At 32.2% G+C, this 17445-nt stretch overlaps 1 protein-coding gene across 1 annotated transcript; it reads left to right on the top strand.

Moving 5' to 3' along the window:
* The first annotated feature begins 361 nt into the window (after nucleotides 1–361).
* On the top strand, nucleotides 362–8084 carry LOC140774598 (ADP-ribosylation factor-like protein 8a). The gene is made up of 6 exons (XM_073117661.1): nucleotides 362–399; nucleotides 831–912; nucleotides 1016–1048; nucleotides 1126–1247; nucleotides 7435–7596; nucleotides 7700–8084. Exons 1-6 carry the CDS (start codon nucleotides 362–364, stop codon nucleotides 7815–7817), a joined length of 555 nt encoding a protein of 184 aa, XP_072973762.1. The 3' UTR covers nucleotides 7818–8084.
* Nucleotides 8085–17445: the final 9361 nt, after the last annotated feature.

Raw genomic sequence — 17445 nt, 5'->3', positions numbered from 1 at the left:
CATAACATTCCACCCTGTACGCGACACCTACCGTCCATAATTTTATACGCCAAAATTGGTCATTTCAAGCAACTTCCATATTCTCATCAACTATTTCTCTTTTACAACTCCCCGCGGCGGCCTTTAACTACGGTTGCTTGCCAGTGGCGGGCAAAAGTGTGCTTCGACTCCTCGATGGTCAAAATCGGAGCTGTGGAGAGCGGAGGCTCCGCTCCATTCCAAGCTTAAATAAAGCAAACACCCCATAAAAAAAGCCCTAATTTTTGTCCCACCAATCCCTCCAGATAATCCCGAATCTCTCCCCTCTCGATCCCTCTCCGTCCCTGTTCCCTTCCTCGATCCCTCCACCACCCCCGCCGCCATGGGATTCTGGGAAGCTTTCCTTAATTGGCTTCGAAGGTATGACCGAGAGTTCTCTGAATTGTTTCGGAGGAATTTGTGCCGATCTGAGTTTGGTTCATGTTTGTGTCTTTCGGGTTTGTTTCTGTGATTTTTGTGCATCTGAATGCGGTCGATACAGTTTCATTGCAAGATTGCGCCTTTATTGCGGTTGTGGTTATTGAGTTAGATATAATCCATGGGTGGTAGATGGGAAGAAAAGGACAAGGGAAATAGTTTAATTATTGGTTTTCTCATTGATTGTTGTGAGGGAACACCGTAATGTGGTAGAGATAGGAAGAATTAGTATTACTACAAAATGTTATACGAGGGGATGATATGTTGTCTTCTTCTTTTTACTCATCTCAGTATTACAATTTTTGTTTCATTTTAGGACTTGATGCCTTCTTGGATGTTAATTTGGTGTATGTCTGTTTGTCTTCGAATTGCAGCCTCTTTTTCAAGCAGGAAATGGAGCTTTCATTAATTGGGCTTCAAAATGCTGGGAAAACTTCACTCGTGAATGTCATTGCGGTATTGATCCTATTATGTTTGCTGACCTAAATCCCAATCACTATTATGATGTCTTCTGACACTCTTCTGCGTTGATTGCTTCTTCTTTCATTCCCTTTTACAGACTGGTGGATATAGTGAGGACATGATTCCTACAGTGAGTAAACATGAGTATCGTTGCTTATTCATATATACCAGCCTTTTAGTTTTAACTATTTTTTGTTCACTTTGCAGGTAGGATTCAATATGAGGAAGGTGACCAAGGGTAATGTAACAATAAAGTTATGGGATCTTGGAGGTCAGCCTCGGTTTCGCAGCATGTGGGAGAGATATTGTCGTGCAGTCTCTGCAATTGTGTATGTATTTCACCTGCTAGATATCTGTTATGTCATGATGGTGCTTCTAGTTTATAGCCAATTGGGGAACTGAATTCTGGTTTCTTCAGTACTTATCATGCAATTCTTGTCTTCAAATGATTAATTAATAATTCTGGACAAAAATTTCAATTATTCGTAATGTTAGACATATCCTATAATTTATATGTTTTTGTACATCATTTAATCATTCATCCTTGTATGTTTAATCCTTTTCTAAACCCTTTACATCAGTCCATTATAGTGCACAGCCTATGAAGGATTATTGAGCATATGCTTCAGGTTAGGGCCGAAAACTGTATGGGCCGTGATAATATGCTCATTTCTTGTGGTTTTCTTAATGTAGGGTACTAAGGTATGAACCAAGGTTCCCAAACTCGGTTTTGAGATCAGGATCAGCCGTCCAGAAAAATAATACGTGTCGACCATATTGGCCATCTGTATTGGATCAGACTATTATTTAATTAAATAAAAGTTTAAATATTATTAAAAAATGTTAATAAATTTTTAAATATTTAGAAAAAAATTATAAGAAAATAAGAAAATAACAGTTAATCATATATAAAGCCTAATTCCTTCATTTCTTCTTCTCTATCCCTCTTACTATAGGTTTGTTGTATCCCTTTCTCTCTTCTTTTTCTCTCTCTGCTGCAACAGACCTCCGTCTCTCTCACTTTCTCTTTCTTTTCCTCTTTCCCTCTTTCTCTCTTCTTGCAGCCGTAACAGAGTAGCTGCAGTTCTGCAGTTTCGGATGGGATCAGCCATATTGGCCGATACGATGGATATCCCAGCCAAAACTAGTCAACCAGCTTGTTTCGACTCATATCAGGATCAGCCGAAACTAGGATCCATGGTATGAACTCTATAAGTATGTAGCATACTCTGATCCTAGGGGTTGTTGATAGAAGAAGTTTTGGGCCTTGTCCTTTCTTCATTTTGTAGAGAAGTTAATTCTCAAGTTTTTGACTTTTATACCAACTTATTGAGAAAAAAAAAAGTGAAATCATATTCTTGTTTTTATATATGTCAAACATACACTTATATGCACATGGTGCACAAAAACTTCGATAAAACAGAAACCCCATTGTCTATCACTTTTTTCCTTGTCTGATGCTTGTACCTATAAGGATCTTTTCTTTTTCTTAACTCATATAAGGATCTGTCTTTTATTATTACAACATAACTAAAATCACATATTGAATCTATCATTAAGTGCAAGTGTACAACTTAGATTAGAATATCGAATGACTGAAAGCATTGTTTATCCAGTTCATGGCTTTGAACCAAGTAAAGAACAAAATTGTTTCTGCAAATGTTACCAGTAATTGATCTGTAACTTCAAGATAGCCATGGCAGAGTTTAATGTCTAGATTAGTTTTGTGGCTGATATCAAGAAGAGAAATAACTGCCACCAATATGGACAATATCAAAACTCAAAAGCTAATTCTGTAACAAGAAGCTGCTGGAGAATAGATTATTTATATGTTAGGCCTGTTTTTTGAGTTGCATAAAATATGTATATCAATGACAGAGGCCATATGAATCTATTGTAACTGATACCAGTTTATAATAACAAAGTTGATTTATTGTTGACCATAGGGATGTAGATAGTTAGGTATGTTATTTCAGAAACGATATGAAGTTATGAATGCTCAGTGAGATCTTTGTATGTCAATTTGGAAAATGAGAAGCATCAAAAGGAAAAAAAAGCAAGCCATACATGGACACAACTCCTTCAAGGCTTAGACTTACATTTTGCGAAGGACATTCCCAACTAAGGCATTCCTAACGCCATGGCAAACATGATCACTTGAATACATGTGAAGAGAGAGGACAGAGAAAACAAAATAAATTTGTTGACAAAGAGCTTTTAGAACAAGAACTATTCTATCTGGATTTTGGAATGAAGATGTACTTAGGACAAAGTGGTAAGACACTGGGATAAAATGGAATTTATATATAAAAGGCTGATTGGAACTAACATAAAATCATAATATTTGGTCTTCTAAAATTTTCCTATATCATTGATCGTGCAGAAGTTATTCTTTTTCATGTTTTCCGTTACAAACTTGATTTGGAATGATCTGGACATAAGAAAATTTTGAAAATTTAAATAGTGATAGTCTCATTAGATATAGTTATAATAGCTTTAATTTCACATCAATCGAATATCTGGATGAAAAGATATAATTAAAATAGCGGAGCAAGATCAGAACAGGGCAAACGGTAAATATCCGACGTTACGGTTGTCATTGAAGATAGTAGACGATTAAGGGTGGTGGTGGATGACCGTAGGTTAGGGTGGCTGCTGGAGGTAATGGTGGCTATGGGTTAAAGGTAGAATTTGGGTTTTTAACTTAGATTTAATTCTAGAAAAATAAATGGCTAGGATTAACTTATTTCTACTCCTAAATTATTTTAGCCTTACTCTTAAGATAAATGCAAGACTAAAATAATTTCTTAATTCTTTAATGCTTTGATGAATAAAGCCCAGCTCTTTTATATATAGAGGTCGAGTACAATGAGTTCTACTCGGACTTAGCCCTAAAGATTTATATGACTCGAACTAGGATTTGTCTTAGAAATTTATATGACTTAAGTAAATTTGCCTAGAAGCTTAATAACTTAATTGAACTTGTCTTAATAGCTTATATGGTTTAACTAGATTTATCTTAAGGGCTTACATAAGCATGAATCAATCAAAAAATAAATAGACTTGATCCATCGAGCTCAATGTCCTTATGATATGATCAAATTTGACTCGGATCGCATTATTTTTTAAATCCTTCTTTCACGTGCTTGCACAAAGTTCCTTGAGGGTATTGTTTATGTAACTGAAAGGCATGTCGTCGTGCAACATTTCTTCATTGGATCAATTTATGGAAATTATATGAGGTAAGTTGCATATATCCACCTAGGCACTACTTACCTCTCCCTCCTAAAGGGAGAGAGAGAGAGAGAGGTCATAGCGTTATTGTCTTCTAGTAGAAAAAAAGTAGGAGAGAAATAGATGAAGAGAGGAAGGAAAGAGCATGGATTCAAGTATCGGCCAATCTCGATTCGAAACGAATTGGTCGATTTGGCCAATTTAGTCGATCCCCACATCAGAATGTTCGAAATGGAAGGCCAGCACCCAATCCCAATTCTGAAACCAATACTTAGAACCTTGGAAAAAAGAGGATGAGTGAAGTGAAAGAAAAACCTTTCTGTTGTCTTCATCTTGTACTTGATTTGTATGTCACCACAAGGTTAAACATTTGCTCTCTCCTGGTTCAACAGTTTTTGATCCATTGAGCTACTGGCTTATTTTGATTGGATTATGAATTTAGGTTTCAGTATGTCACCATAAGGTTAAACATCTGCTCTCTCCTGGTTCAACAGTTTTTGATCCATTGAGCTACTGGCTTATTTTGATTGGATTATGAATTTAGGTTTCAGTATGTCACCATAAGGTTAAACATCTGCTCTCTCCTGGTTCAACAGATTTTGATCCATTGAGCAACTGGCTTATTTTGATTGGATTATGAATTTAGGTTTCAGTATGTCACCATAAGGCTAAACATCTGCTCTCTCCTGGTTCAACAGTTTTTGATCCATTGAGCAACTGGCTTATTTTGATTGGATTATGAATTTAGGTTTCAAAGTACACCTTTGGTAGATTTTCTACTTTCTTCTAGTTTGGTGATTGTTAGCATTTAGTAATGTCTCATGCTGCTCTTTTAAGTCTTCTCAATCATCTTACTTAGGAGAATATTTAGTTTTCTCATGTGGTTAATTAGGATGAGCGGCAATCTGTTATTAGTCAATCTAAGAGGTTATGGAATTGATACCTGTGTTTATTGGTTAGTAAATTTTTATTGCCTGAAGAACAATGCAGTTTGACTTTATTACATTTTTCAACCTGTGTAATTTGAGCCCTAAGAAAATTTACTGCACTAGCCAACTGATTTCCAGGTGTACACCTCCGACATCTGTGTAGTTGAAGTGTAGTTGAGGTGCATAATCAACTTCAGAAGATCATGCATGGAGTTGTTCTCATTGAGAGAGCCATCTCAAGGATTAAGTTCTTTTTTAAGGTGTCTTTCCTATTAAACCCAGAAAGGACATGCAGATTTAATGTTGACATCTGGTCATAGGACTGTCACTGAAAAGAAAAGTAAATGGTCTATAGGAGTTCTACGTCTTCTTCTCTAATACCTACGTAAAGATAGTGGTGCCTGCATTAGTCTAGAATTATGTTTAAATTGTCTAATGTAATAAGAAGGATAAATCCTTCACTAGTTCATTTTATTATCAAGGCTAATAATATGGAGTCATGTGTGCATGTATGCATATAGGAACAACAGTGGATGCATGTCTTTTTTCCTAGACTGTGCAGATGGCATATAGTCCTATACTAAGTATTACTTCTACTTACAACAGCAAGAAGATGTATTAAAGCTTTTTCTTGTAATCTCACATTTTTTTATAGATTAGCAAAAGAAATGAGAGCTAATAAAAACATAATCATGGAAAAGAACTGTAAGAACTTGAATGACAGGAAGTTGCCCGTAATAATTATCAATTCTGAAGGTGGATTTTTACAAGTCACCTCCAGATAACTAGAACAAGGCTTATTATTTTTACTTTCTGTCATTTCCGTTGCTGCACTAGGCATGTGCTCCTCTTGGATACTAATTTTTGGAAGATAAAGAGGGTGTCCTAGTGCATAAAGCTACCACCAATTGTAAGTGTAGGTGGAAAATGAATACACAGCGTTATCCACATTATAAAAGTCAGTGTTTCCATGTCTTGAATATACAGCTCTATAGAGCTCATTTACTAACTACTATGTAAACCTCATATCTAGTAAAGGAAATTAAGTTACTAGATGCCTAACCTTCTTTGACACTCTTCCTGGAATGCATCTGGTATAGAAACAGATACAGTGCATTTCACTTTAGATAAGAGTGTCAGAGTGTTATCAGTTCCACTTACATCAGAAATGCAGAGCTTTGTTGCAACACATGTACCTCCTTCAACTCGACTGCTTATATCTTGCCAGGAACCTTTACTTTACTATGTTTCTTACATATCATTGTGGCCGAGATTTGAGGCAGAAGTTTCTCTTACAGTTTTCTTCCCAGATTTTTTTTCCTTCCTTTTTTTCTTCTTTTAAATGTTCTAATTATATGCCTCTTAGATATCCTGTACTAACATTAAAAAATTGTGGCACAACTTAGTATTGTCTAACTCATGTCATCTTCTATATCTATTATCCTTAAATAGTCATAAATAGTTATTTTGACTAAAGTGTATGCTTTTCCTGTCTTGCTTATCATGCACTTTTTACACTATGCTATCTACAAAGTAGAGATCAATGATTTTACTGATTGATACCAAGGTTCGAAAAATCGAGATCAGCCTTCCGGAAAAACGATACATATCGGCTAGTCCAATTATATCAACCGTATTGGTCACCTTGTCGTATATTATTTAAAAATATAGGAAAACTTTTAAAAATTAAGAAAAAAGTTTATCAAAAATAAAAAAATAAAGATAAAAAAACTATGATGCAATAAAAATTGAAAAAAAGATATTAGAAATTGAGTGAGTGGAAGAAAATTCAACAAAATAAAAAAAATTATGGTGCAGTTGGCAGAAGAAAAGAGGAGGAAAAGGGAGAGATGGAAAGAAATAAAAAAAATTGAGACAAAAATAAAAAAATAAATTAAAATATTATATATTGGAGTTCGTCGGGGTTTGCCAAAGCTAGAACTCTCCATAAGAGAAGCAATAGTTGTATGGTAAGGAGAGAAAAAAAAAAGTGAAAAGAGAAAGAGAGTAAGAAAGAGAGTGAAAAAGAGAAAGAGAGAGTTTGGATTGGGCCTAGATCTGGATTGGGTTCGATCGATCCTGATCCCACGAACCATGATTGATACCATACGTTGTTGTCTTGTGACATTTCTCATTCTCAATGCCCTTTTTTATGATATCCTTTCTACCTCTGTTATTACAAGAAATCTAGTGTTCGAGGCAACTTTTTATTGTGCTTATACAAATTTCATGATGATCAGAATTGAAACTATCATATCGTTCATAATATGATATTGATTATTTAATGCAGTACCTATTATGCCCTGTGGTGGCTTAGATGTAATATGTTTATTTAAATCTTATACTTCTGCAGGTATGTTGTTGATGCAGCTGATCATGATAACTTGCGAATCTCAAAGAGTGAGCTTCATGATCTCCTAAGCAAGCCATCCTTGAGTGGGATCCCTTTACTAGTCCTTGGAAATAAAGTAGATAAGACTGAAGCTTTGTCAAAGCAGGCCATGACAGATGAAATGTAAGTCATGAATCACTGTAACAGATATCTCTAGCATTTGTGGTTGAAAGAAATATATGTAATACTAGTTCTGCTCTTGTTACTGACCAATTCTGCATTGCAGGGGACTGAAGTCTATCACAGACAGAGAGGTTTGTTGCTTCATGATCTCATGCAAGAATTCAACCAACATTGACATGGTAATTGATTGGCTTGTGAAACACTCAAAAATGAAAAAATGAGAGCATTTAGCAGGACTGATCTTCTTCTTCTGGTTGTTTGCGTGAGCAACTGAAATCGTACTTGTGAATAGTGGTGTGCTTTGCCCTTCGCTTTAGATGTTACCCAGATGGTGGATTGTCTTGTCTCTAGACGTCTAACGCAGAAGAAAGGTGGTTCATCATATTAAACCATGTGACACTGTAATTGATTTAATTGCAATGATTGGTGTGAAACAGAAAATTTATGTGCAATTAGACTATGAAATTAATTGTTTTCCACTTGGCACCACATTTAGTTCTCAGCCTACCTTCTCTCTCGATAAGCTTGTACTACTTCGCAATGCACTGAGTTCCTGTTGAAAATTATTCTTCTTCCTTCCCAGTGCATCACTTTCGGTTCCGGAATCTGGCAGCTCTTCGAAATGCAGACGTTAGTTATTCACTCTAAAGAGATGTTTCAGGACAATCTTTATCGACTAATCCTCCATTAAGTAACCGTGTTTACCAGCTAATACAGTAATACGAGAAGAATGAGCAACCTGTTACTTTTGCAGGATGAATTTTCTAATTTAAGAAATCTCTCGTTCTCAGGTTTCATATCTCGGCTTCCTTCTGACACTCTAGAGAGGGAGAATACTTGTTATATACTGTGGAACTTTCTTTAAAGGTCTTTGTAGGGAAGTAAAGTGAGTAGTTTCGAAAATTACCCACTTTCTGTTGTTAGGTTACAGAAAGTGCTTAAGGAAGTGATCTTTCTAACTTTTCCTAAATTTGATTTTCCTAACTTTTCCTAAATTAGAGTACTTTCTTAATTTTAACCAAATGTGGTTGGAGGGAGAGTTTTACTTTCCAATTCTACTTTTAGGTCCTATATTTTACGTGACTGTTAAATTATCCATTGCAGACCTTCACTTCTCTTAATATCTTCATCTTCCTCTTCTAAGAGCAACAAATAGAAAAGGGAATTTTATATAATTGCCACTGAAAACTTTCAGGATATCATAATTGCAATTATATTCTTCAAAATATTATATTTTCCACCGAAATAATTGTTCTTTTCCAAATGCCAGTCCATTAGTTAAAAAAAAACCCTAAACTCAACATAAAAAAGAAAATCCATGAATCCTATCAAAGATTAAATAAATTATTAAAATAATTGTAGCAGTAACAAAATGGATTTAGAGCACCTATCGATACCCATTACTACGTCTGTAAGGTTTTGTTTCCTTTGCATTCGTGATGTACTACTTATAATTGGTTCCCAATCTTAGTATTCCTTGAAGTTGATGCTTTGGTATCAATACTCTTTGAGACAAAGTTCTTCAAAATCTTAAGAAGATAGGCTAGATAGTAACCTAAATTAAAATATTCTGTCACGGAGCCTCCCAAAGCCACTATCTCTAAAAGTGAGGGATTATGATGTAGTTAAAAACTTTCTTTTATACCACTATCATATAGAGTCTAAATAGCCTTTAAAAGATTGTCATAAAATCAGCAAAAAGGTGAAATTTCGTAAATGTGTTCAAATAGCTTTAAATTGTCTTTTAAATGGCTTAGAGTGCTTTCAAACCCCCATAGGCAAGTTATTTTTGTGCCTAAAGTAAACATAATTAATTTTCTTATGCACATGCATAAAAAATTCTCTAGCTTCTTTTTTTCTTTCATTTGAACCTCTTTTAATATAGTTAGAACTATTTTCAGAAGATTTATCTTCTCTTAAAATTTATATCCATGGCTTAAAACTTTTATCCACTTTTAATGTGTGATAATGCCTAATGGCAAGACTTATATTTTTTTATTTATTTTTTTTATGTTTGATAGATGAAATATTATACTAATTATTATTTATCCATATCATATATTTTAATTTGATTGAGAAACACATGAAAAAAAAAAATTTCTTAAAAAGCATAATGCAAATAATTCTTTTAAGTTTTAAGATATTTTCTTATCTTTACTTTTAATCATAATAATATCAACAACAACCAATGAGAGGGTATTGAAAGGGTTTGACCCATTCCTTTAAATTAGCCGATGAATACATCAATAGCTATTCTGTCGACATAGAAACCTACACTCCCCACTCTAATTTATTGGGAACTACCACTTTCTTGGTAGTTGAAGGACAATATGGACAACTCCTTTATGAGTCGATCTCAATTGGGGGAGCAAGCTTCATTGTCTTGTCCGACGAGCTAACTACGCTTCGAATCTTGCAAGGGCAAGATGTGGTTACTTTAGCTTAGCTCTATATATGAAAGTCATTATCATTCATTAAGCTCTCCTTAGTCTTGTGACAAGAGCATTCATAATCTTTAGATAGAATCTGACTTAATATTGCTAGTCAATATTCTAAATGGAACCAGCCAATCTTCTTTTGCATTTGACAATCTTACAAACAACATTACGTACTTAACTCACAATTTCTAAAATTGTAAAGTTACTCATGTTTTTAGAGTAGCCAATTACACTATTAATTAGCTTGCAAACTAGGCTAGAAATTTAGGATATGGTTATACCTCATATGAGAGTTTTTCTTTTGAACTTGTTCTATTTTCGGTATTTGATTCTAATAAAGTATTTTATACTTGTGATATTATATATATATAATTATTATTTATGTTTAAAAAATGAGTTAAATATATTCTACCTCCTTGTACTTATGCTCATGATCACTTTACCTCTCTATACTTTAAAATATCTCAAATCAGACCATATACTTAATTTTCATCTAAATTCACGAAGTGCATCTAAGAAAGTTTCAAAAAATTAATGGTGGGCTGAAATCCCTCCATTCTTAACTTTTTATAGATAGAAATGCATTCTCTCTCTTATATAAGCATTTTTTTTCTCTACAAAGAATATTCACATGTTTTCTTCTCTTATTTTCTATGTTGTGCTAACTATAATAAGTTTAATTTTTTATGAAGTTTAATAGTTATATTACATCTAGGATCAAAACAAATATAGGGTTAAACAGATTAGATAAAAAAATCTATCGATTTTGCCTAATAAACACGACGGATGTATTTTCATCATTTGGGTGCGCTCCATTAACTTTGATAGAAAAAATAACGATTTCAGTTTAATCGTAAATATATGACCTGATTTGAGACTTTTTAAAATACAGAGAGCTAAAGTGATTTTGAGAATAAATACATAACAATAAAATATATTTTACCTACAAAAATTCTTATTTTCAAACCAAACACCAAAAAGTTAGTAATTAGTACCTAGTTCTTCCTTCTGGTTATTTTTTTTTCTTTGTGCTCCAAAGATTTATTTAATTTGTATTTGCCTTTTGAAGCATTTTGAATGCACTAATTACTTCAAGAAAGCAAGGTAATGTTTACTTCGTTCACATGTTTGTGAGACATATGCATAATCATGATGATATACATGCTATGAGTAGAAAGGACATAAATAGAAACTTTTAATTCCAACATGTCATATGTGTGGTATTAGAGGTCGCAAATATGATGCTATTAAAAGGTAACTTTTCTTTCAAAAAATAAGAGTTAATCACAAGCCACATCAATTGTGCTTCAAAAGGCAAATACAATTTAAGGAATCAAAAGACAATTGTATGATCGAGTTAGAAAAAAAAAATGTATTATTGCACCCCACTAGGGTGACCGTTTAGAATGATCCATGAGAGGTAACTAGGTTAGGGGGAGATTTCTAGGAATTATTTATCCCTAGCTTTGGTTTTTTGGTGGATTTATTAGTTTTACTTTTTGACCTGTGAAAAGAGTTGTGAATTTCATCTATTGAATTTTATTGATTTTCTTTTTAATTAGATAGATTTTCATTGATACATGTTTTGATCAAGATGGTTTCAAGGTAGATTTAATGTTTCTCTTTATAATTAGCTCCTTTTTAAATTTGGTGTGTTTTTTTATTTATTTTTGTTATCTCTAGAAGACAAAATTAAAATTTTGAAAAACACTAAAAATATTTTGATAAGAGAATGTCTGAGTGCCAAAGTCACTAAATAAGTAAGTTGCCAATCCCTAAAATGGACCATGTAATGTTCTTTGATCTGTTGGGTTATAGGTATTAGTAGGTATTTTATGAGAGGTTTCTATCAAATTACCCTTATGTGATTTCTGTTGAATTTGGGGGTGCTGGGTGTGGGCGGACGATTTCCAAATATACTACTCATTCTTTAGATAAAGAAGATCGCCAACATTTGATGATCCGCTGCCAAATCCATTCCAATTCAAACAACTCAGATTTAGATCGTGGGGATCCTCGGAATACGTAGTATCAACATATAACATTCTCGGTATATTAATATTGATTAGATCTAAGATCTATAATTAATGAGCATTCTAAATTGTGTAATCAATAAGCATTGCATGGTCTACCAATTACTATAAAGGCATGAGATTTTGAGCCTCATGTCTACCAATTACTATAAAGGCATCTTGAAAGTGAATCATATTTCATGAATATGATATCTATCTACTATGATATATGGAATGTATGACATACTGTCTATCATATATGCCTAAGTCAAATGTCAAATTGCTTTGATTTGAATTATTCGGAGAATATCTATTTCTCGATTCAATAAAAGCCCAAAGAAGAAAATAAATATAATATTCAAATAATGATAGGATACATATGTCCAAAATAGTTCTGATACACCTATTTCATAACCTAAATAGAATGTAAGGACAAAGGAATCTATATGTAAATATAGTATCTATTTACATAAGCTCAAATGACCGCTTCTCATAATAAGAGTGTATGTAACCCTATTCTAGTCTAGTCCAATATGAAATGAAAATTTAATTTGATATCAATTCAATTCTATGATTATAAGGTCATAACCCAAACTATTCCTTTCTTGGGCCAAAAAAATCTACTAATTCTTTTATTCCAGTTAGTAAGTGGAAGCTTAAACTAAGAAATAGACCTAGAAGCTAAAAAAGGGTATTCTAAGCAAGTGAGAGAATTGAGTTCATCGATACTCTTGATATAGTAGATGCTATCACACGTAAAGTCTTACTAAAGTCAATAAAATTATTTAATCTTAAAGATGATCTTCTATAATTTTATGCATAAGGGGTTATTTTTTGGTTTCATCCATCCATTAATAATTTGATTATTTTTAGATTATAGTAGATAGAAATAACGCTCGTAAAGAGTCCTATGGAAACCAAGAATAGATATAGTTTCCAACAAAAACTACTAGTGGAGGAAGACCTCCTAAAGATAAGAGACAAAGGGCTAAAGAGAGAGCCAACAGTTATGTATAATCCTGGATAATCTCAAATGTTATCAGCTCCAATACATAGACCAATGCTTGCATATCCATCATTTGAGTCTCCAAAAATTATTCCAATAATTACAAATATGATGATTTGACCGAGGGACGAATATGCAAGCATACATTTCATAAATCATCGACAGACGAGTATGCAAGCATACATTTCATACTCATTTAAATAATTTACCTTCTGAGTCATATTGAATACTTACCTATATAGTCATGTACTTATCTTAAATAAGTTATTTATTATTCTCATAGGTAGATTTTATCATATTTGATCTTACATATTAGACTGAAAGCACATGACCTAGAGTGCATACATTGGAAGTCTAAAATTCATAAGTTATCCTTAATATTTATTAGATTGCATAATATCAATATTGATCATACTTGATTGACCATTAGCCTTATTGTAATTATATGTTAGACAAAATTATTAAATTGTATTGGAAAGAATTATCTTGAAGGATAAAAATGAAGGCTATTCACATAAGCATTTAAGAAGATCTTAACTCATTATCACTTCACAAATTAGAAGAACTTGTTGAAAAAAAAAATTGTGGAAAAAAATAGAAACCATGTTTTCTAAAGATTCAAAAGGATAGAGTTATGTTACCTTATAAGCGTGAAGTCAATATTGCATATATATGTAAATTATCTTCATATATATATTAGGTTGATTTGGCTTTCAGCATCGATCATATGACATAGTTACACATTAGAACATAATAAAATCTTTCTTAATTTAGTATTCAATATCATGCATAATAAAAAAAAGTGCTTGATTTCTAGATGCTTTTATCGGTTTTGGTATCACTAATTAAAGTATTATATGTTTCTATTTGAGTTTAGATAATATTGATAATAAAGATTAAAAGTTTTCAATCATGTATTCAATTTTACTTGACATATTTAGATTTGTGATTCCTATGTTTTATGGCCTCATGATTAACTATTTGGATATTTAGAGGTTTTGAAAATGACTAATTTTTGAATTTTTGGGTTTTGGATCGAATTTGGAAATATTTAGAAAAAAACTCAATTGTGTATCATTCAAATAGTCCCTGGCTAGTGTGTAGACAACACTAGATGGCAATCTCACACATCCGAATGCCATTGCTAGTCTAAGGCGAAAATGCTTCTGAGTTTTTCATATTTTTCACTTCAAAAACTTTTTCCCACCTTAATCATTTGGACCCTGAAATTTTGGTCTCGAGATTTCAAGTGATTTTGGCTTGGGTTTTTATTCCCTTCTCTAATAATCCTTCTGTGATTTCAGTTAGATTGGATTTAAGTTTTCTTCAGGATTTTCATAGAACCTATGTCAAACTTGGGTTTTCATGGGGTTTTGAGATTCTAAACAATGGTAAACCCAAAGGAAAGAACGAAAGTCACTCAGTTTTTCTCACAGCTAAATCTTCCATTTGTTGTTCAACAATGCTCAATTCACGACAGGTTTCGATGGATTGGGAGGTGATCATGCATGATTTTAATAAATATGTACATACTACACACATCTTCACATTACTTGGGTCGAACAAGATCTTGAAATTTGGTTTGATATACATTGAATTCATCCCAGAATTTTACATGAATACTTTACGCATGTCGGACGAGGAGATGTCATATGTGCAAGATGTGGATTTCACCATTATTGAGGGTATTTTAGCAACCATTCTTCACTTTCAGAGAGTTGCATAACTATGATTTCTTTTTCATTTGAAATTCGATTAGTATTATTTTAGATACATTGAAAATGTTATCTAATTTTATACAACTTTATTTTTAATGAAAAATATTTAAATTCAACCTCTGATTTGATCAAATATGATAAAAAAATAATGATCGCACATTAGTCAAAACTATATATGAAACACCCACATCTAGATACATATGCCTCTCATGTGAGTAAAAACTCACAATGATCCTCATAGACAATAGAATAATCCAAACATGAAAGGTTTAATAATACAATAGAATATTTTCACAAAGTATACATGAAAGGTTTAATAATACAACAATAATCCAAACAAATAAATTCAAATATAAATATTGCAGTTATCAACAAGCCTCTAGGAATCATGTTCAATATACTAAAATTCCAAAACATAGAAATCTTGTAGGGGCTAAGTTTAACTCGGCAATAGAATAAACAAACTTTAGTAAATAAATAAATTAGCTACTCATCTTCTAACTGAATAAACAAACTTTAGTAAATAAATAAATTAGCTACTCATCTTCTAACTCTAAAGTATCTTCATCAAAAGGTGGTAAACACACAACCCAACATTTATAATCTAATAATAGTGAATGAACAATGTAAATACATGATGAATATTTTAATGCATACTCATAATTATCAACGTAATAGAATAAATATATATGAAATAATTTGCAAAAAACTTTCACATAATCATAAGATACAAAAATGAATAATAATATCATAACTTAAATCAACTCCAAATAAGCATATACAAAGTCATAAATGAATATATATCAACATATTCATATTAAGCCATAATTCACATTGCAAACATAAAAATAATGAGATATAGTCATCTAACGGTAATATCATTGGTACATATCTAGTGACACTACATATGACCGATTGTCTGTAGCCATTAGACTAACAACCATAATCATAAATCTATATCCCCATCTCTGTAATTATTGCTCTAGTAAATCATCATAGACAATAGAATCATCGACTAACTAATGATACGTGCAAGTGGTGCAATGTCTTCTATCATACCATTTATGTCATAGTCATCAAGGTTTAGTGTGTGAATTAGTCCACCAACTAACAAGTAATATATTGCAATAAAGATATGGAAATCATATTATCAAATATAATGCAACTCATAGACTAATATAAGATTTAACTTGCCTGAAATGTATTAGGAATACGATTAGTTCTCATCAACTATCAAGCTCCTCCTATGTCTTGAAATTCTCTTTACATGACAACCGGTCTAGTAAGTTATGAAAATAAAACAATACATAAGAAAAATGAACTTATAGAACTAGCTATCTTATTACATATCTAGGTCCAGATATGTCGATTTTATCTTTACATAGTTTTGTATTATCCTAAATACTAATAAAATAATAGGAAATAATTTCTGGAAAGATAATAATAGTAATAATAAAAAATAAGTAAAATAATCAATTAAGCTAAACTTGAGAAAGAATAGGCTTATTATCAATTATTTTATAATCAAAATAATTGGAGAGAACATAGATTTTGTTACCAAAGTCTTTTGTTTTCTACTTTTTTTCCAAAGCTATCAAAATCTCCTTCGTGGTCTTCGTATGAGAGTATGTATCAAATAGATGATTAGTAAGGGACCCAAGAATAATACCATGACACAAAATATTATTATCATTCCAATTTTGCTTTACAACTTTTTTGTCTACCGTGAACTTCTCGGTCAAGATGGGTCATTCATTTTTCATCACATAATGTATCTTCATCACTATAAGGACAAACTCAAGTAACTTCTTCCATCTTTTATAATTATATCCATCAAAACAATCAAATTTGTCATGGAATAATATGGATGAAAGTGTAGCATTTGAGGTAGCTATTTAAAATCACCAAGTAAGAAAATTGGTTCAAGAATTATAGGAAAACTAAAAAGTGGAGATGAATGAATCAAATGGCTAGACTCTTATAGCGATCAGGCAAAGATAAATTTCTCTTGAATAAATTTGCCATCCACTTCTTGTGATTGAAAATTGCAAAGGCAATATATTCTCGAGATACAAGACCCTCAACAAGATGCAACTCACAAAGTTAAACTTTGATCTTAACAAGAGTTAATTATAGTAACAAACACTAAGGTTTTTAGAATTATTTAAAACAATGGCACCATCTTCTATTTGTAAAATTAAAAAGACACCAACTAAAAGAATGCTAGTAGTTAGACAACTAAAAAGTAGTTGTGGTAATTAAAAAATCAAAAGATGTAATTGAAAATATGCTAGTTAGATAACTAACATATAGTTTAATCATAAAAATGTGCCTTATCTAAACATTTACTTACAAAATTATTATTTATTTTAAAATAACACCATAGAAATATTAATATTTCTAACAGCCTCACCTTATGAGGAGCATTCTCTATCTCACCTTTATACACTCATCTTTGAGTCATTGGTTATTCTTATTTAATTTTTATTCCTCCTAATGAAATAGATAAATTAATAGTTTGTTGCGTCTTTCTTGGATATAGTCTCAATATATGGTGTTCTTCGAGTGTGTCCAATACTTTTCTCGTGACTTTTAGTACATACGGCTCTACTTCTACTACTATTAATCTTTTCTTCCTTGATTTACCTCACATGACCTAACAGTATATCACATCA

This window comes from Typha angustifolia, chromosome 13 (assembly GCF_048772165.1).
Source record: "Typha angustifolia cultivar Huaian chromosome 13, ASM4877216v1, whole genome shotgun sequence".
NCBI lineage: Eukaryota > Viridiplantae > Streptophyta > Magnoliopsida > Poales > Typhaceae > Typha > Typha angustifolia.
Note: the sequence above shows the minus strand (reverse complement) of the source record. Positions and strands in the feature narration are given on the sequence as shown.

Bases quoted from the DNA above. Each gene is read 5' to 3' on its own strand.
- LOC140774598 (XM_073117661.1), top strand. From the start codon at position 362: ATGGGATTCTGGGAAGCTTTCCTTAATTGGCTTCGAAG. The intron at 400-830 runs GTATGACCGAGA...TTCGAATTGCAG, and splicing joins TTCCTTAATTGGCTTCGAAG to CCTCTTTTTCAAGCAGGAAA. The intron at 7,597-7,699 runs GTAAGTCATGAA...TCTGCATTGCAG, and splicing joins CAGGCCATGACAGATGAAAT to GGGACTGAAGTCTATCACAG.